This window comes from Solanum lycopersicum, chromosome 2, assembly GCF_036512215.1.
Source record: "Solanum lycopersicum chromosome 2, SLM_r2.1".
Classification (NCBI taxonomy): Eukaryota; Viridiplantae; Streptophyta; class Magnoliopsida; order Solanales; family Solanaceae; genus Solanum; species Solanum lycopersicum.
In genome coordinates, this window is record NC_090801.1 from 47,217,259 (window position 1) to 47,238,809 (window position 21,551).

At 30.2% G+C, this 21,551-nt stretch overlaps 1 protein-coding gene and 1 long non-coding RNA gene across 4 annotated transcripts; both read right to left on the minus strand.

Annotated features, from left to right (window-relative positions):
• Window positions 1-466: 466 nt before the first annotated feature.
• LOC104645572 (uncharacterized) lies at window positions 467-13,254 on the minus strand. 2 transcript variants are annotated; one of them, XR_739445.4, is made up of 3 exons: window positions 13,072-13,209; window positions 12,855-12,980; window positions 467-970 (listed from the first exon to the last, which is right to left on the minus strand). It is a non-coding gene; the product is annotated as an uncharacterized lncRNA (long non-coding RNA). The 2 variants fall into 2 exon arrangements; XR_011214578.1 differs by lacking the exon at window positions 467-970 and adding an exon at window positions 13,215-13,254 and having other exon boundaries at window positions 12,637-12,980; window positions 13,072-13,131.
• A 953-nt stretch (window positions 13,255-14,207) lies between these two features.
• LOC101261973 (ras-related protein RHN1) lies at window positions 14,208-19,766 on the minus strand. 2 transcript variants are annotated; one of them, XM_010317422.4, is made up of 7 exons: window positions 19,543-19,766; window positions 19,360-19,437; window positions 19,077-19,244; window positions 17,394-17,442; window positions 17,081-17,154; window positions 16,433-16,526; window positions 14,208-14,517 (listed from the first exon to the last, which is right to left on the minus strand). In XM_010317422.4, exons 1-7 carry the CDS (start codon window positions 19,579-19,581, stop codon window positions 14,417-14,419), a joined length of 603 nt encoding a protein of 200 aa, XP_010315724.1. In that variant the 5' UTR covers window positions 19,582-19,766; the 3' UTR covers window positions 14,208-14,416. The 2 variants fall into 2 exon arrangements, with proteins under 2 accessions (XP_010315724.1, XP_019067710.1); XM_019212165.3 differs by lacking the exon at window positions 14,208-14,517 and adding an exon at window positions 15,234-15,412.
• Between the last annotated feature and the right edge of the window lie 1,785 nt (window positions 19,767-21,551).

Consider the following 21,551-nt stretch of genomic DNA (forward strand, 5'->3'; position numbering starts at 1 on the left):
ATAAATGAGGCCTTATCGAAACAACATTAATTATTTTGGAAACTTAAATATTATTTTTAGGTATTAATTTTCTACTCAAATATATTGTTTAGTAAAATCTACATGTGTTTTAAAGTTGTATACTCAATGATATGGATTACACAGTCACATATGATAATTTATTCAATTTGTCTATATATTTTTTGTTAATTTACACGATATGCATGTATAAAACACGTATACTAAACTAATTTAATTAATTGTTCAACTCCTAACTTCAAAACAAATTTGTTTTTCTCAATATCTCTTTTCAAACAAAGTCTTTCACCTCTATTCTCATGATTAAATATATTATCCGGTTTCACTCACTAACCATTTAGGCCTACGACCACACTTATTTTGGACTACACTTGTGAAGTGTTGCCTAAAGTAGTTTTGGGAACGCTTTTAAAGCGTAGCCAAAATTTTTAACTTTTAGCTACAATAATTTTGGTAACACTTCAAAAGTGTACTCTTTAATAATATAAGATACACTTTATAAGTGTTGTTAAAATATGATATAATTGGCAACACCTATTTACATATATGACCACACTTCTAAAATGTCCTATTTTTATAATTGAAAAAACAACACTTTATAAGTGTTGCCTTAAAATTTTTCACTAAAATATTATATTCCCTCCAATATTTTTAACACTCCCTCCCATTTTTATTGGCCAAAAAAATAAACATTAATTAATAATAAAACAAAAAGACTTTCTATTTCCTTCTCCCTTTCCCTTTTCTTTTCTGAAGAACTCACGCTTTCCCTTTCCTTTCTCTGATATTGTGCTGAAGATGGAGCTATTTCCTTCAAGTCACGCTTTCCCTTTCCTTCCTCGAGCTGAAGAACTCACAATTTCTTTTATCCAAGCTGAAGATCGAACTGAAGATCGAGCTAAAGATCGAGCTGCAAAACTCATCGAGCTGACCGAGCTTTCTCTTCTCTGAGCTGAAGATTTTGTCAAGGTAAGAGCTGAAGATTTCATCAAGCTTCATCATATTGAATAAATTTTTATATTTTTTGTTTAGAAGGAATTGATTGGGGTTGTTAGCAAGATGAACTGAAGTTAAGTCTCTCCGTCACACTTTTCTCTCAGATTTCTCGTTGCAAGACTTGATTTTAGACAGATTTAGGGTTTACCTGGTAAGAATTCTATCTTTGAAAGTCTAAATTCTAGCTTTAGGTTTTTGATGTTCTTGTGTTTTTGTACAATTTTTGGGAGTCTAGCTCGTAATTTAGCTTTACTAGTTGATTTCTGGGTGCCCTGAGCCTTAATACCTTGTACCGTGATGTTGAACTAATGAAAAGCAGAAAACTGAATGAACTGAGATATTTAGTTGTTCGTTCGATAAAAGTAAAGAATTGTGAAGATTGAGTATAATGAAATGATGGGAATTAAACAGAACAAGTGTTGTTGTAATAGGTTATCATGATATTTTGAATTTGATATGGAACCGTTACTATAATGTTTTTTATTGAACATTACTCCTCCAGTTTCTATTTATATGACATAGTTTCAATCATTTTTTTTAAACTTGCGTGTTAAATTTGTTTTGACTTTTATGTAGCTATAAAACTTTTGAAACATGTAGATTCTCCTGAGTATCTAAGCTGAAAAACAGAAGAATTGAGTTGAAGAGTCTCCTCTCCAGATTTTGATTTGCTCGACGAAATGAAGAGTTGATGCTGAAGAACTGGGGATCGAAGAAATAAAAATCGAAGAGCTGAAGGACGGAAGTTGAAGAACTGATTTAATCAAGTAAGTACAAATTTAGACTTACTTTAGAAACTGAAATAGAGGCGTCAGGTAGTATTGTGAGAAATGTGTGTTAAGGTGCCCTTGTTTAATTGCCACTGTCTGCCCTTGTTGTTGACCCTGTTGTTGTTTAGATTGTTGTTGCTGAGTTTTATTGTTAGTTGGGGCTCTATGGTCAGGGTTAAGGTCTGACTGTACCCCCTCATGAAAAACATGAGGCAAATTTCCTCCTTTTGTTGCCCCAATCTGAAGAAGTGAGGCTGTATTAACAACCCCAATCCATCCCTCCTTCAACTTCAACAATCTTAGTAGCAGTTTTAGACAAATTATTTGAGTAAGGTTTCATAGCTATGATACCTGATATTTTGCTATTGACATCCCCTCCTTGTTGCATTTTTTGTTTTCCCTTTATCATTTTCATGCTCATACCTGTTACATTAAGCATTTTGGTAACTCAATTTTATACTTCACCCTGATCAAATTGGTCTTAATTTTACATTAAGCTTGGTTTGTCTAGTGCATTTTCAAGTATAGATAGTAACTTTAGCTAATTCAGTCATTTTGGCCATAAGTATAGATAGTAACTCTATTTGCTGGAAATCTGTCAAAACGCGGCTGGGTCGACGGACCTCGCGACGGAACGTCGTGGTCACGATGAGCCATCGTGAACCTCGCGACGGGCCACCGTGGACCTCGCGACGGGCCGTCGTAGTCATGAGAGGTCGTCGTGGTCATGACGGGCCGTGGTCATGACAGGCCGTCGTGGTTATGACGGGCCGTCGTGGTCATGACGGGCTGTCGTGGTCATGATGGGCCGTCATAGTCATCCGTCGTGGTCATGACGGGCCGTCGTGGACTCCGTCATCCCATACTTGCAAGTTTCTTCTGCTACTTCTCTGATCTTCATGACGAACATGCAGGACGGACCGTCATGGCTATGACGGTCTGTCACGCTTTCCGTTACAGCTGAAATTTCAAATTGATTAATTGTTAAATTTCTTAATTTTGTGTTCTTTCTTGATGGAACAGATTTGTTTACTAGAGGAATTGATATTCAAGCAGTTAACGTTGTTATCAATTTTGATTTTCCTAAGAACTCAGAAACGTATTTGCACAGGGTATGTATAACAGATCTTTGATCTTTCTTATTGACTTATATATTGTTTTTGCTATTTCATCATTGGTAATTTATTGTTAGTGGCTTTGGTTTGAATTGAGCTAAGGTTTTGTTTCTCTTGACCACTATTCATGTTGCTTGTTTGCTATGGTTGAAGTGTAGTTTTGCTATGTCAGATTTAGTTTCCTTGTTTGATCGTGTGGAACATATTAACTACACAAGGAAACTAATCTAATTTTCTTTAATTTTTGCTGCTGCTGTAATCTACAATCTGGACTTGTCTCTCTTTAGTTGTTGTTAATGTATTTGGTTTAAATTGATCTAAGGTCTTGCTTCTTTTGTTTCACTATTTTTTTGGCATTTGTATAGAACATTGGCATGGTATGGAATCTGCAATCTGCAGATTTTTGTTAATGTTTTCTGTAACTGCTGCTTCTATATATAAACATTTCTGTCATAAAGTCTATTTTCTTTCTTATTATATAGAATATCCATGTTATAACCATAACTTTTGACATCCTAGTAGAAGGCATGCTTCCATAACTACAAACAAATAAACAAATAATTATTAGGAGAATCTAATTGTTTGTGTCTCCTCATTAATTCCTTTTTTATTTAGTGTTCGTGTTAATTTTCTGTAACTGCTGGATTTCTTGCCTCTCTATATTGTTGCAATCTGAACTTCTTACCTCTTCTATATAACTGCCAATATCTTATTTGTGTAGGGAAATGGAGGTGATCAAATTTGAAGTGGATGATGAAGAGTTTTTGAACTATTGTAAAAGTTTAAATACATATTTGATTTATTGTGTACACATTTAGAATATTGATGTATAAGTATGGGTATGTACACAACGCATACTATCTTTTGGTTGTACATGAAATATTTCTCGAAGTTTATTTGAAATATATAGCTTCAATTTGATGATTAATTAGTTCATTTTGTGTTTTAGGTCACTTGTATGTATGTAAATATATTATATATATTTGTGCTACATGTAGGCTTATAAATGTTGAAGTTACACTTTGTAAGTGTTGCTCTAGGTAGATAAAAAGTTACATTTTGAAAGTGTTGCAATAGATGACCAATAAAAGGCAACACTTTTTAAGTGTGACCAATAAATCTGAAAAGGCAACGCTTTTAAGTGTAGTCTAACAAAAAATAGGTGTTGCTAATGCACGTCTTCAAAGCGTGCCCTTATACCTATTTGGCTACGCTTTATAAGTGTAGCCAAAGATGGAAACATTTAAAAAGTGTTGCCTAATGTCAAAGGTTACGCTTCTTTTGGGCAGCCCCTAAAAAGTGTTGTTGAATGTCCAAAAGTGTAGCCTTTTATCAAAGGCCACACTTTTTGCTAGTTTAGGCTACACTTACGTGGTGTTGTTGTAGGGCGAAAATGGTGTAGTGATTGATTTTTCATATGCTACTTCAATGTTAACTCGTTATATTTTTAACATCAAAGTCTCGAGCCATCAGTAATCATCTCCATCACAATGCATCCAAGAACAAAAATATTAATGACATGTTTCAATTACTCAATAGGATAGGAGACCTAAAGCGAAACTTTTAAAAAAAGAGATCTTATGATTGATTATAGTGTTTTCTAAAAATAATCATTTGTTACACAACTATTAAAATATTATAAAAGTACTAGGAGTATCAAAAGATAAAGTGAAATTTCACTTGATTGAGTATACTTAGAATATCATTTTTATTTGTATAGTATATTGTACTACATTTAATTAAGAAATAGGTCTAAACCATAGTGGTTGTTATGCTTAGATGACATTTAAAGTTAAAAGAATGTCTTTTTAAATTTAATTATTTAATAATCTAATTAGCTTGAGTTTGAAATGTTTAAGAGACTCCTCAAAGAATTAAACATATTCTTACAAATTCAATTTTAAAATATAATTGATGCAAATTAAAGTGAATAGACAAATTAAGAAGTAGAAACTGACTATAAATATAATTGCCTACAACTTTAATAACAATTACATCAACTGTATTTCTTAAAAAATAACAAACATTTTAAAATATGTGGATTATGATTAGTAAAAGATTAACAACAAACTACGGAGAAAATTTCAATTAGTATTAAAACTCATATATATGATAATTCAATAATTTTGAGATCTTATTTTTTGGGGTGTTAAAGCAACTGCTTCGATGTATTTAGGGTTGAGTTGCCCCGACCAAAATCCCTCTTTGACGGCAATACCTTTTTGAGCTATTATGTGTTTTAGTTGATCTCAATCATAACCCAAAATCAATCAATTTAAGTAGCGCATATTCTTCAGGAAAAACAAGTGTATTAGCCGGTTTCAAAATTTTGACTCAACCCAAAAAATTAATTTTTGAATAGAATATTGCTCAAAATCATATTATTGATTAATATGAGATATACGTGCAGAACATATACACTATAACACCAAACTAATATAGAACAAAGTAGGAAGCCCAAAAAAATTGATGTCTCGAGCAATTCTTTAATGAAAAATTACTTAACTACACACCATTAATTATCATGTTTTCTTATTTTTAAGTCATTTTAAAAAATATCAAAAATCCTTATTTTACTCCTATAAAAAAAATTCGGATACATTAATTTGAAGTTTTATACCAATGATTTTCCTTCATTTTTTTACGCCACAGATCTATCAATAATTATATCAATTTATCTATTTATGAATTTCAAATCTTTTCTCTTTACAACTAATGATTTCAAATTATTCAAGAGATGGATCTTTTTTCCATCCCTTCAACTTTTTGATTCTTTTATTATTATTTTTCTAATTTTCATCTAAAAAAAAATTACCTCCGCCCCCTGTCCCTATTGAAATCTTATTGAAACTTTGCAATTTTATTAATTGTATCATCATTGAATTTTTTTTGAAAAATATTTTTTTTCTTTTAATGTATCTATCATTGTGAAAAAAGTTGAATCTACTACTGCACGGTTATAACTATCAAAGATACAGATTTTTAATGTATCACGTTTATTATAATTCTTAAATTAGTCTTTCTTAGTGTTATCATTGATCCGGTGTATCACTGCTACAATTGCATTTGTTTTATGCAATGTATCATGTTTATATTTAAGGTATTGATACATAACTATGTTGTTGTTGAACCTTCAATTAGTGTTTATCATGTTCAATATAAATGTACTTGATACATAAATGTTGTGTTATGTATCACACACACACAAAAAGCTATTTTGGAACAATTACATGTATAATATTTTTTTAAAAATTTTAATATATAGTATTTCTCAAACAAAATAACATACATAAATAATAATGTATCATGCACTAATTTTGTAACGACCTGTTTAGTCGTTTTGAGCAGCAGATTTTATTTCTGGAAAAACTGGCTAAGTCGACGGATCCCACGACGAACCGTCATGGGCACGACGGACCGTCGTGGGGGTCTCGTTCCAAAATACTTAGAATTCTGAAATTTGGGTACTGAAATTGACTCTCTGAACTTCGTGACGACATGGCAGGACGGACCGTCATGGGAACGACGGACCGTCATAGACCCTGTGAAGAAATTGAGTCTCTGAACTCTGTGACGACTCAGCAGGACGGATCGTCGCAGGCACGACGGCCCGTCACAGACTGTGTAATCCCAGGCTGGGTCGGATTTCTGTTAAATGTTTTAAGGGGCGTTTTGGACTATTCCTGCTTATAATTATAAAGTTAGTGGTTGAATATTAATAACCCAATTTCTTGAGGGTTAAAGGAGATAACCTTAAATTAATGAATGGGTTAATTCATCATCTTTTATACTTAATTATATGCTAATTAGGGTAAAAGAAAAAGGGTTTGAATAAGAAAAACAGAAAGAACAGAGAGAGGGAGAACATTGATCGAGAGAGAGGAAAAACGAAGCTTTGGGGAATTTGCTTGCTTGATCAATAATCTTCGGTGGAGGTAGGTTATGGTTTTATGCTATTCTTAATAAACTCTTAATAGCGAATGATATGTATTGCGTAGTGTTGTAAACCCTTCTATATGCTTAATTGTATGCTTGCATGAATGTGATTATATAATTGTGATAAAAATAAGCATGATGAAGCTATTGAATCCTAAATCTTGAAAAAGAAACCCTAATCTACTTTGTTAATGATGATGCCTTGGTATAAAAGAAGGCTTGATGAACGAAAGTAGTGAGATTAGGGGATCGGGTGCCACGTTCCGGTACCAGGATAGTATATGAGGATCGGAGTGTCACGTTCCGACACCAGGATAGAATATGGATCGGGTGCCACGTTCCGGTACCAGGATAGTATATGAGGATCGGAGTGTCACGTTCCGACACCAGGATAGTATGTTGAGGATCGGAGTGTCACGTTCCGACACCAGGATTTGTAAAGAGAATGAATCTTGAATTATGTTAATATACTCAATTTAATGAACCTAATTCCCAAATGAGTATGATGAGGAGGCGTATGTCCTCATTGATGTGCTTGGTGTTGCGACCAAGGGTTATGGTAATTGTAAATACCGCATGTTGAGTATTGTAGTTGATTTTATGATATTATCTGATATATACTGTTTTCTATTTTGAGTTGGCCGATGATATCTACTCAGTACCTGTGTTTTGTACTGACCCCTACTTTTATGTTTTCTTTTTGATTATTTGTGGAGTGCAGCAAACGTGTCGTCGTCTTCAACTCAACCGCAACTCTAGTCAGTCTTCATTGCACCGGGTTTCAGGGTGAGCTAATGTTTCTAGCTTGGACTGGATCTTCCTCTTCATGTCTTGATGCCTTGAACTTCCGGCATGGACTAGCTTTTTACTTATTTAGCTTCTTAGATACTCGTAAATTAGTAATTTGAGATAGATGTTCTTGTGATGATGACTTCAAGATTTGGGGATAATAATAGTTGTTGAGTTTTTAGAAGTTATTTAATTGATTTTCATTAATGAGTTTAAGTCTTCCGCATTATATTATGTTACTATGTTTGAAAATGTTGGGGTTTGGATTGGTTGGTTCGCTCACATAGGAGGGTAAGTGTGGGTGCCAGTCGCGACCCGATTTGGGTCGTGACAAATTTTTAGGCATGATACGTAAATTTGAATTCTACTAATTGTATCTGATACATAGCAATTATTAAACAACATGTTATGGCCAACAATTACTTATTTAATGTATCTAGTAGAAATACAACACTTATCAATTCAAACAATATACATAAATAATAATGTATTGATAAATCTATCCATCTCGAAAACACAACTCAATAAACAATCACACAACACTATAAAAGAGATAGATGATCCATCAAAACTATATATCTCTTCAACATTTTTGTTTGTTGTATTAATGTATATCGAATATATTGAAAATCCAGGCTCTTATTTCTTCACCTCAACGATGTATCAGATCTCTAATGTATCTCGAAATTTTGATTCAAAAATTGAGAGTGTTTTTGAAGAATGAGAGGAAGAATGTTGTCGATAACTGAGAGTTTTTTTTCAAAGAATAGGAAGAAGAATGTTGTATTAATCTTTAATGTATCTCGAATTTTTATTGACAATTTTGATTCAAAATTGAGAGTCTTGGGAAGAATGGGAAGAAGAATTTTGAATTTTGAATTGTGCTATCCTGTTACAATTTGTGAGTGATTGAATCTCATGGTCAATAACATTTTTTCGTGTTTTTCTTCTACTATATATCAAATTTTCAAGTTTTTCTTATCTCATGGTCTTCTGCAATTCTAGATTTGAGACTCACAAAAAAAAATTGTTTGTCAAATAGCTATTCATTATTTATCTTATTAAATTTTTGGCAAATTTAAACCTAATTTGGATGGTTCTTCGATGAACATGAAGAAAAATGAATAGGAAGATGAAATTTAATTTTTCCAATTGTTGAAACTGTTAAATTTGTGTATGACTGAACGTGTAAGCGTAATTTATGAAATTTTAATTAAATTTTTCATTTTTCCTTTTTCAGGGTAACAACTTGATACATGATGTATCAACATTAATGTATTCGAATTGTGAGTTATATATTCGTATTGCGTAAAAATTAATAGAATATTACAATTAGAAAAAAAAGTAGGGTTAGAATGTTATTTACTCCTTACACAATGAAATTTATGTAAGTTATACTTATTTAATTGTGTCAGAATAGACTCTACAAGTAAGATATTTTCTTTTCTTAAAAATATAAAACACTATTATATTTTAAAAATATATAAAATGACACCTGAAGATGTTCTAAATTTTTTTTTAAAAAAAAAAAGATATTTTAACTTTGAGTTGTTCTATTTCCCTATGAAACATTTCAAATGACAATAAATGCTTACTTTTTGCACAATCTATATTTTCAAATGGATGAGTGTGAATCTCAACCCCCAATCTATATATCATAATAAAGCTTGGTATGATAATGATGATGTGACACTCTCTAAGGACTTGATTCCTATTTTTTTTTCATTGGCATTTTTCTCTTATTTCTTTCAATTATTTTATTTTCTTACCTCTTTAATTACATAATTTTAATTTTAATAAATATTAATAATGTTTATATAACTCCTAATTTTTTTATATTCATAACCCTCAAATATTTTAATATAGAAATCCATGACATTTTAAAAATACACTTATAAAAACTTATTTTGAGACATATGTCATGATTATTTTATTTTTTAACATTTTTCCTTTTTCTGCATCTTTTATATCTTTGGTTGGTTAATTTTTTGTTTACTTTGATTTGATTTTGCAGGAGAGAGATCTATAATGAAGATTGTTAGACATATTTGGTGCAGTTTAATTATACAAGGTAAAATTATTTGATGTGCTCAATATAGCTATCACTTTTTCTCAGTTGCAATTATACATTCTATATTATTATTTTTGAATTCATGATAATGTGAATAACAATTTTTTTTAGAAAAAGCTTTTTGATTTTTTCTGAATTTTTCTTCTTCATTTTGTAGTTTATGGAACATTTAGGTTATGTTATGTTGGTAACAAGATCATTCCTTTATTTTTGAATCACAATTAAATATTCTTTAGAGTTTTTATTTGATTAGTTAACTTTAGTTTTATATTATTTTTTTGTTATTGTTGTACGATGAACTTATTTTGTTTTAATGTCAGGATATTTTTGAAAATAGAAGGTGAAAAAAATTAACATGAACATGTATGTTACGCAATAAAGTATGTATATATAATTTTGTAGTCATGTAAATTAACTTTTAATCATTATTATGGTAGAATAATGAGAATATAAAGTTAATTCATAATTATTATATAATTTATAAAATGATGTTTATTGATATGAAACTTTTGTAGTCTTCATATTTCTAGTGTTTTTTTTAATTATTAATATTTGACGTTCTCAATTTTTTATTTTCTTTGGCCAAGAATCCTATTTATCTTTTTATTTTCTTAAATTTTTTAACAATTGTTCTGCTTATTTATATTTTAATATTGTACGAAATGAATATATCAATTACTATTCATTCATTGATTCATATTTTTTAATATAAAAATTTAAGTATCTTTATTTTCCATACTTAAATGACTTTTGATGATCAAACTTCAAAATTATATTAATAATCATGTTTAGGATATCATTTGATATTCCAAATTATTGTCCCATAAATAGAGGTATTATTAAAAAAATTATCAAATTTATATGTATAGTAAAATTAGGAATTTTATATATATATATAATTCCTATAACTCTCTTTTCTTTAGAGAAAACTTTAAATTCCATCATTTAATTTTCTCAACAACAAATTTATGTTAAAAATGTTAAGAAAGATCATATATATAAATTAATTTTCTTTCTCAACAATAATATGATGTAAATAAGAATACTAAGAGTCATATTTTTTTTCTTTTTTCTTTTTACCATAATTAATGTGAATATATGATTAATGTGTATTAGATTTATTATTATCGTAAGGAAATAAAAGTACCCTTTTTTTTTTATTTTTTCGATGATAAAGAAGGAGTTATCCTTTGGAGAGTTATTACTCTAATTTATTTATAATATAATTATCTCGATAATATTTTCATGATAGAAATAATTATATTTATATTGTCAAATCGCTCTTTGATAATCTCTATATAATTGGGTTAGGTAAGTAACACACCAAGTCACTAAATAATATCATGACTTATCTTTTATATCTCATTTTATGTTGTGTTTAACTTTTTTATTTTTCATTGTAAAATATATAAGCTCAATCGTAATGTTGCACTATTGCAACTTAATTCTCTCTTCTCGCAATGTTTCAACAAGAATGAGAGTGTAATTACAAAACATTAATATTAATGAATTTTATGAGACACAAATTACATTAGATGAGTGCTAGTACTAACATCGAATATCGAAAAAAAAATATCTCTAACTTTTGAATTTCGTGCATAACTATGTTAGAATTTGATACAAATATTTCTTTCTCACGATGATTTGCCATAAATGTATCTTTATTTATTTATTTATTTTTATTATTCAGCCATTTATACAAAAATAAAGTCACATAATATATGATTGAGTAGATTTAATATTTTTGATTGAACCAATATTGTTTCTATAAGAATCATTGAATTTAGTATGAAACTGTAATAATTAGATTGTCAATCAACTGAACCATTTCATATCAATGTTTATATTTTTAACTTTTTATTACTATGAAAATTTTATTTTAGCATTTTTTAAAATTAGTAATATGAAAGTCATAGCTTAATTTGTGTTTTTCTTTTTTATTATATTATTTATTGAAATATTTATAAGAACATGTATCAAATTAATTATGTAAGCTTTTTTTTTCAACTCATTTAGTACCCGCTCCTTGAAACTCTAAAGTCCTTTTAGATTTTCACTTTACTCTCTCTTTTTTGTGATCAAAACCTTGTAACATTCAAATAGTCAAAATAAATTTAAATGATTTCTTGAATTATGGAGTCAAAATAAAAAAGTGAAGGCTCACATGTTAATTGCTTTTTTATTTGAACGCATATTTTAGTTTAAAAAATATTCTTTTATTAGAAGTGATTTTTAAAAATCATATTTATAGTGATTTATTGTTATTTTCTTCATGTATTATCTTTATTCATGTGTATATAGAGTTACCTTGGGACCAAATCAAATCAATAAATTTTAGATTTTTCAATTTCGGGATATTTTAAATTTTTTGAGATTTTTTTGAGTAAAGTATTCATACAAACATGTAATTTATTTATACTTCAAATATTTTTTATTCCTATCAAAATACAAACTCTTTAATGTGTTTCTTAAGAAAATAACACAAAATTAATGACACTAAAATATCCAACAGAAAATAATAATGATGAAACAAATATTGTAAATTAACAAGTTATAATGAAAATGATCATAATTTACAAGTACTAAATCATGCTAAATAAGTTTAATAAGTGTTATTTCATGATTAAAGAAAATTAAAATAGATTATGTATTTGAATTGTCTAAATCAATGTAAAACTAAATATCATTCTTAGTGTTGAATTGATTCTCTTATTGCATTAGTATTAATTTAATTTTTAATTTAAATTTTATTATACTTACCAACATCTTGATCTTTATCAAACCATTCAGAATTCTAAGTTTCAAATTTGAAATGATATATTAAAAGATAAAAATTATAAAAAAAAAAGTATATAAAATATTTAAAAACTAATGCAAAGTATATTTTAAAAAAAAAAAAATATATATATATATATATATATAATATCAGGTTGAATTGTTCTCAAATTAATTTATTTTTAATTAAAATTGAACCAACCTAAATATAATCAAATTTTTTTAATACTAAATCAAATAAAACCAACCATTAATCAAAAAAAATTTCAATTCAATTCGATCTCGTACGGCCCTAACGTAAATTACAACATGTGATTAGGTACAGAATATTAGTTTAGTAGATATAAAATTAATTGAGAGATGAAAAGTAGATAAGAGGAATACGTGTCATATTGTGCACCTAAGAAGGGCGGTTGAGATAGTCTTCAAATGCTTGGATTTGCTCCTTTGAAGGTGGTGTTTGGTTGTTCTTTATGCACATCCTATGTTGTTGAAACCAAAAATAACATCCTATTCTCCACAAAAAAATTAAAAAAAAATAAAATTGAATATTATACTTTTGCATAGGATCAAAAGAGCAACAAGTGTATAATTAACATACCCAGAAGCAAATAGTACAATTTGTCTTGGAAATATGTGCTTCCCAAATATCCTCATACCTCTTCCTTCCAAAAACAAAAAACATTAAGCTTTAACACAACTTTACTTTTTTAACATACAAGTAGGAATTATGTAGTCTCTAACCGGTCGTTTTCTGTAGTTGGATAAGGCCAAAGCTAATATATACATAATTTGCTGATTCATGTATTCATTTTATATCCATATTTAGTTTGTTTTTAAATATCGTATAAAAGTTATTTATCTATTATTTTAATATAGTGTTTGATTGTTAAAATTAGTGTAGTTAATAAGATAGTAATTATCAGTTTGATAATTATAATTATAAGGACGTAGTTGTATTTCACAATGTAATTTATACATATATTGTTTGGATGCAAACAATTATCATACTAAATTTTAAAAGTAAAAGTTACATAATTATTTTATATTTGACAAATTAATAACTTTATAAATGCTTATTTATTTAAATATTTCAAAATATATATTGTCTAGTGAATAATTTCCAAATAATATATATATATATATGTAATATTATTGACTAATTAGTAATTTCTAAACAAGAAATTTTAATTATGTCATTACACTAAATATATATTAGTTCAATATCCTTTCAACGAAATTATCAACGTTAATAATACTAATATAATATATGGCACTGATTTCAGTTAAGCAAAAAGTTATCAGCTTTAATGAATAGAGGTATGAGCTGAAATTATTTAGAAGTGAACGAATATTTCAAGAATTATTTGAATTTAAATATAAATTTGTATTTATTTTAAATTTTATGACTCAAGTAGTTTTCCCTCAACGTAAATACTTAAATAACCTCGCCACTTGTTTTCTTTTTCTTTTAATCTCTAAAATAAAATATACGATTGAGTTGTTAAACAAGAATTTTATTTTACAACAAAACAAAATGAACCTATATCCTAAACCAATGTTTGTCCTTTTTATTTCTTCAGAAGTCTCTTATCAAGTGATTCGTTTCTATTGCAAACTGTTATCCATAATAAACATTTGAAATTCTTATGCTCCAACAACTAAATTGGGCAAATCTTATTCACCTAAACCATTATTTTTGGGGAGTAACAGCGTCCAGTTATCAAGATAAATTGGTTTGGGTGTAAATTCAAACTATATACAGATTAAATGAACAAAGGAGAATCATCTCAGATATGGCGCTTTTAAATTCAAAGTTTACATACATATTCTACTGTATATATCTCCCAATAAACATGCTCCACATTTCCCGTAACAGCACAACATGAAGAGCAAAGAAATGTTTCCAGTTCACGAAATCAATGGAGCGATCGAGATGATAATACTTAACTGCAGCATGATGAAGTTCGCGATCCTTCTGCTCTTCTGTCAACAAGTACCATTCCTGCCTGATTTTGAGCAGGCTGAGCTCTAGGCAATCGTTTAGCTGCAGAATTCACATCCACAAAATCAGGGAAGCAGGTTAATAACAGAGACATTCAACTGCTCTGAGATACAACAAAAGAGGTAAAAGACATCCTAAAATGCTAGGTCTAAAAAATAGGTAAACCGAAACATCAATTTTGGATATCCATGTATAGCATCAATATATAATGCAGAAGAGTAATTTCTCTTATCTGTACCACTTCACCTACATTTCTGACTACGAGAAGCTGGAGATCTATTAGCACTGTCCTGGAAGACCCACAAAGCTATCCCACAGAAATCCTTTTATTCAACATGATACATAACTTTGTCAATACTCACTAACTTTCCTTAGTAGAGCAGCCCAATCTACTCCCACTTTAATCCCCTCTCAATACGAAGGTTACTGGAGGTTATAATCCCCTCCCACAGCACTGGTGTATGATCCTTGTGACAAAAAATTGCTGATTATACCTACTCAAACTCCAGTCATCATCAGGACGCTCACTTTACTTCCATATCAACTTCTCTGTTTACTCCAAGCATACATCCTTGCTCGTATCACCATGTATAACATCCTTTCTCCAAGCTCCCCCTAACTCAACCAAAAAAGATTCCTCTTCCTTTGGAAGAACACCAGACCACTAAAGTTGAACAAAAGGAACCAATCATAATGCCGTAAGCTCTATACTCAATTTCCGAATTTCCACTTTCCAAGGCAGCATTAATTCAACAATATAAACAGTGATCAAATTATTGTTTTATATAAACTAACAATCAAAATGTTTACATGTATTTGTATACTAGTAGTCACCTTTAAGAGATTATATACATGTTTTTCAAACTACTAAAGCGGACATAAATTAAGATTGTCCAGTCCTTTTATTCTCAAGTCCAGATTTCTGGAACTGCAATTCCTGAACAACAAAAGGAATACAGCGGGGTACTTTGTAAAGAAAATCCTGTAAAAGTACTTAATATTGATATAACAGATGTTACTTGTATGTAAATAATTAGAAGTTATAACAACTATTATTTGTCAACATGGAGACTTTGGAAATAATCAGAATTTCAACTACAGTCTATTATCTTGCATGCAAGGTGAGCTCAAGTTATACTATTTCTTATTAATTAGGCTAAGCTGATCAAACATATTTAAATTTTCCTGTTGTTACCTATGCTGATACATAGAAACTAAAAACCATAAATTGCTTTGTAAAGTTGACTTCAAAATTTTCAATAGTTGAAGGGAGGTAATTTTACAACTCTACCCCTAGCATAGCATCTAGCATGTAAATTGAAGGTAACCCATAAAGCAAGCATCAACTCCTCAAGACTCCATTTTAGTAAAATCATATAGCTTTCTTCATGTGACAAGAGCATAAGTTTGTAACTGACAAGTAGGAATGTGCATAATCTTGCAATTCATGTAACATGAAATCTGTAAGAGTTTACATCAGTTGGAATTTATTCAAGTACGCATCAACGAAGATGCCTGATAGGGATGTTAAAGTTACCGTTCAAGTTGCCACTTCCTGTATTCCAGGACAAGCTTCACACACATTCACTCCAGGATCAATTGGAACCAAGATGTGATTAAGCAGAAGTCAGAACAGTACACAAGATGGTTGGGTCTGACTACAGTGTGTTACCATACAGTAAGCTGAGGGTTTGAGGAGAAAATGCCACCAGAAGTTCCTAAATATTCAGGATTTCAAACTATTCTTGAAAACCATGCCCAGAAAAGATTATTGCATAGAACAACGATAGCAACAAGGGAAAACTATAACATAAGAGTGTTCTCGTACATTTCACTTAGAGACAACACTCAAAAGCCTAGGTGAAAGATTATTATATTACATACTGTGTCATATGCCTTCCAAAAGAAAAGATGATAGCAATAAATGAAAACAAAACAACAAAACAATGGAACTAACCGATTTCGTAAAATATATCGTTGACATTAACAGCAGTTTTGGCAGAGGTTTCCATGAAAAATAGGCCATTTTCCTCAGCGTACAAGTGTGCTTCCTGTAAAAGCCGTATTTAAAATACTATATACCAGGAAATTGATGCCCCAAAACAATCAGGAAACTGAACTTCCCAAGTATTGGTATATTGTAGGAAATGATTGATCAGTAGATAAAGTTATTAATAACAAATGCTTAGAGCCCACAAGTTCCTACAACCTATCTTATAAGTGCAAGAAACTCAATCATAGAATAGGATTTTCCAACCAAAAGAAAAGGAAAGCCAGCATACTTCTACTTCAGCTTTGGATACCAGTTTGTGGAAGTTTACTCCACAAATTTTGAGCATTTTCATTTTAAATCATTATCTGAACTGGTTATCTAGAGGCAAGTAACATGTTGCTATGTCTCAGATCATTATGCAATATATATTTGATAGCTGTCCTAAAAACTATATAATAGAGCTGAGACCAAAGACAATATGTTGAAGGGTGCATTACAAGACTTGTATTTCGAAATAGATAGATGGCAAAGCCCAACAAATGGAACCTCAAATCAGAAGATGATAGGCAACACATATTTACCCATAACACCGAAAAAGAAAGAAGAACTTACTTCTGCAGTCACCTTCCTCTTATCTTCTAGATCAGCCTTATTGCCAGCAAGAGCCATTACCATAATCGGATTACCTGCCCAATTATCAGAAAACTAAATCACTTCACCGGAAAATCTATGAATATGAAGTTATGATACTATTAATAACCTTATATGAGTCCTTAAGGCAATAAAGTAAAAAAATACAATACAACATAAAGAAATAGATTAAAAAGATGTTAGGAGAGCCCCAAATTTTATGCAATAAACTGATGAAAGAAGAATATTCTAAATCTTCTATTTGAATAAAGCAGAAAAGTTCATGGATAAGCACCTTGCTTCTGCAATTCTTGCACCCATTTCTTTGCCCGTGCAAATGAATCCTATATTAAGAATGAAAGAGAAGATTACACCTAGAATGAAGATGGTATCGAAGTTGACATGCATAGCATAGGCATACACAATTACATATGCACAACAAAAGAGTTGCATAAACCTAGTAATTTTGGTCTAAATCATATATGCATGTTAAAAGATTTATAAACAAATTTAGAACCCAGTTACTAGTATTGGAAGTCGAGAATCTAGAACCATAAGGTTCGAATCGTTGCTCCATCTCTGGTATTGGCCATAACAAATGAACTTTTGGAAAGTTACTTTTTTTATTCTTCTTTCCTTAGATGAAGATATCATCACACTGGTAAGTTACGAATTGTTTTTATTTGGTGACAGCTGAATATGCAAAATTGCCATTGCTGCCAGCCTTTCTGCAGCCTGGTAGTCAACACAGCTATTATAATGGAGAAAATTTCGCTTCCGCCAGAGCGGGAGCAATTGTCACGACTTTTCAAGGATTTGTAAGTTGTTAAATTTCCTCCTTATTGAAAATTCTAACAAGAGAATTCAAAATCAGGTATATATATAAATGTCACACTTAAATTCATACATATAACGTATGCAACAGTTTGAATCATATTTATTACTAAACTATAAACTTCCTTTATATTAAGGAGATTTAACACCATACATAGTATATGAACTTTAAAGAGTAACATGTTTATTTTTTACTATTCAAACTTTGACATAAGTTAAAAAGGATGAAATAATTATTTTTTTGACTTAAAGAAGCTAGCTAGCTATATTAGGTGGAATCAAATGTTTCTATAGAGACAACTAAGAATTACTGATTTTATATCGTGGACTTTTTCAAAAATAACTTCAACAAGTAATTTTTGTGATTCCTTCTTTCCACTCTTTGCTTAGCTACACCCGATTACAGATGTCCATGTCCTTCATGGATCTAGGAGTTCATATAGGATGCCAAAGGTATGATCCACACATTAAAACTGTCAACATTGGATTACAAGCGCCACCCTCACCGGGTAAATCCGAGAAAGGGAACTTTTAACCCTTCAAGTTTTAAATAACTTCTTAACATTTTTAGTAAAATGGCCATTCCTAAGAGCAAAAACATTCACTTAAATCCTTTAAGACTTTATATTTGCCCCCCTTAGATTAAAACTTCTAGTTCCAAACCTCTAATGATAATGTTAATTGTGAAAAAAGCAGAAACGCCAAAGGAAAAGCAGACAGCAAACATGACCTGACATTCTGCCTGAAGTCCTAAATTCAACATGAATGACAAATCAACCAGCACTCTTATCCACTTAAGACCAGATGTGCTCTCCATGGCCAAAAATTGTCCTTAAATGCAAAATGAGCACAAGTAATAGAAAAACAAGCATAAACATGTCTTTGCAACTTTATTGATGCATAAGATAAAGTTGCATATATTCTCTATTAATCTATAATTCATTTCCACATTACAATACCAATGTACTGACGAACTGGCAAAAAGCCAACTATTGCTTTCATAAGACCCATTTGATTGTTAATTCTGTAAAAGACTGAATCGGAAGACTAAGCTATTAGATGTGCGGGTTCATTTCGGCTATAAAAACCTTTTAAGCTAGCTAGTTTGGGACCGAAATTTAGTTGTTGATGGAAAGAATCTCACAGTGCTGGTGATGTCATAGACGATAATAGCTGCTGCAGCACCCCTGTAATACATAGGCGCTAAGCTATGGTACCTCTCCTGACCAGCAGTATCCCAGATCTCAAACTTCACCGTAGAATTGTTAACCGAAACAGTAGAGGAAAAGAAAGCCGCTCCGATCGTCGATTCCTGTTATCAGCAACGGTCACGTAATAATCACACAAATCAACAAAATTACATGAAGTTGAGAATTGGGGAAAACAACCCTAAAAAGCAACTCGCAGAGAAAGACAAAAAAAAATACTTGGAATTCAAGGAATTGTCCCTTGACGAATCGTATAACCAAGCTTGATTTACCAGCTCCCATGTCCCCCAACAACACCTGAACAATCAATTGAATTAATCAATAAACAGTTTACAGAAGCAACGAAGGATGTTAAAAAGCTAATAACACAGAGGAATCGATGCATGCATGAATCAGACTTACGAGTTTTGCATTGAGATTATTGTGAGCAGTTGCCGCCATGATCAAATGCCGAAGATGAAAATGATGAAATCCCAATTTACAGAGGTATTGGGTTGTAAGCAGAAAACAAATACTAGTAGTAAATTAAAGAGCCTGACGTATGTTGGAAGGCCTCAAAAGCTAAAAACCAAAGGATTTCTTCTCTTGTCCATTCATCCACCATTATGTGTTTAAATTTCATAAATAACTATAGTTTAGTAATGTAGTTTATTTATTCACTAACTTTCGCATATAGTAAACATAAAAATTATATTTATGCGTTGTAACTATAATTTGTTGTGCTTCATAGCAAATATAAATATATACATTTCGCTATATATACAAAAGAAAACAGTTATATAATTTCATTATACATATATAAAAGAAAACAGTTGTATAATCTGTCGAGAATGAGAGAAAAACAAAAGAAAATTAGGTGGGGAAAGGTATCTGTATAATCATAAGTGTATAGGACGAAAATATATGTATTTATATTTGTATATATAATTTTCTCTTGATTTATACAAACACAATGTATATATTTTTGTTTGTATATAGTGAGAGGGACGAGCGAGCGAGATCTGGGAGAGGGGAACGAAAATATATGTATATATATACATAATATTCTCTCATTTTATATAAACCAACACATTTTTATATATTTGTGTTTGTATAAAAGCGAGAGTGGCGAGCAAGATTCACCAGAAGAGAGTCGAAGTAGCAACAGTTTGCTATGGGTACAATTAAATCAAACTATGGTTATAACATTTAATTTGAATTAACAGTTTGCTATTATATACAATTTTCCCTTTATTTAATTACTCCATCGAAGTAATTTGTTAATGTTCAAAATTAAATTAGATTACACTAACTAGATATTTTAAACAAAAATTTAAATATTAAAATTTTGAATTTGATTTAGCAATTTCAAAAAAAATATTGTGTTATAATATGTCTTTATATATATGATATGTTGATCTTTGAAACGGATATTAAAAGAGTCAAAGAAACAATCTTTTCTAACTTCTCAATATGAAATGAAAGATCTTGGAGTAGATGATGTAATTTTAGGTATTAAAATCATAAAAACAACGAATGGCTTGAATCTTACTCAATCAAGTTATATTGAAAAAGTTCTAAAGAGGTTTGGTCACTTTGACGACAAATTCGCTCATACACCATTTGACCTTAATATCAAACTAATCTGAAACTCTAGCGATGTTCTTGATCAACTGACATATTTTTAAATTATTGGTCATGCTTTGTATCAAATCATATATTGGTTATGTAGAAGTTTACTAGTAATTTTGGAGTTGAACATTGGAATGTCTTAATTCGTGTTTTAAGATATTTGAAGGATGTGATTAATGTTTACCTACATAATTCTACCTTTTCAGCTATTCTTGAAGGCTATATAGTGATGTTACTTAGAATTATAATCTAAATCACTCTAAATCTATTACTGCTTGAATTTCACTTTATTGGAACAACGCTCTCTTGAAAATCAAAGAAATAGACATGCATTACTCACTCAATTATGGAGTCAGTACTTATAGTTATGCCTTCTGTTGGAGAAGAAGTTGATTGGCGGCAACCTATGCTAATAGATATTTCTTTTGGAGTAAGTCGTTAGTATCTTTAACTATCTCTTTTGATAATCAAGTTGCTATATTTCAGGCTTCAAGTGATTATTACAATCGCAAGTCGAGACAAGTTTGGTTCTTAAACATAATCATATGAGGAAATTATTGGTGGAAGGCATAATATTCTTCAATATGTGAACTTCAGATTTAATTTAACAGATCCTTTGTCTAAAGGGTTAGGCAAATAGGTAGCGGTGGAAATTTGAATGGAATGAAAATAAAGATTGTTGTAAATTAATTGTACTTTATGATAACTCTACCTAATGATGTAATCTTGGATTCAAAGGGAAATCAAGTAAAGTCACAACTATGAAGCACATCAATAAAATTCTCATTTTTTTAAAAAAA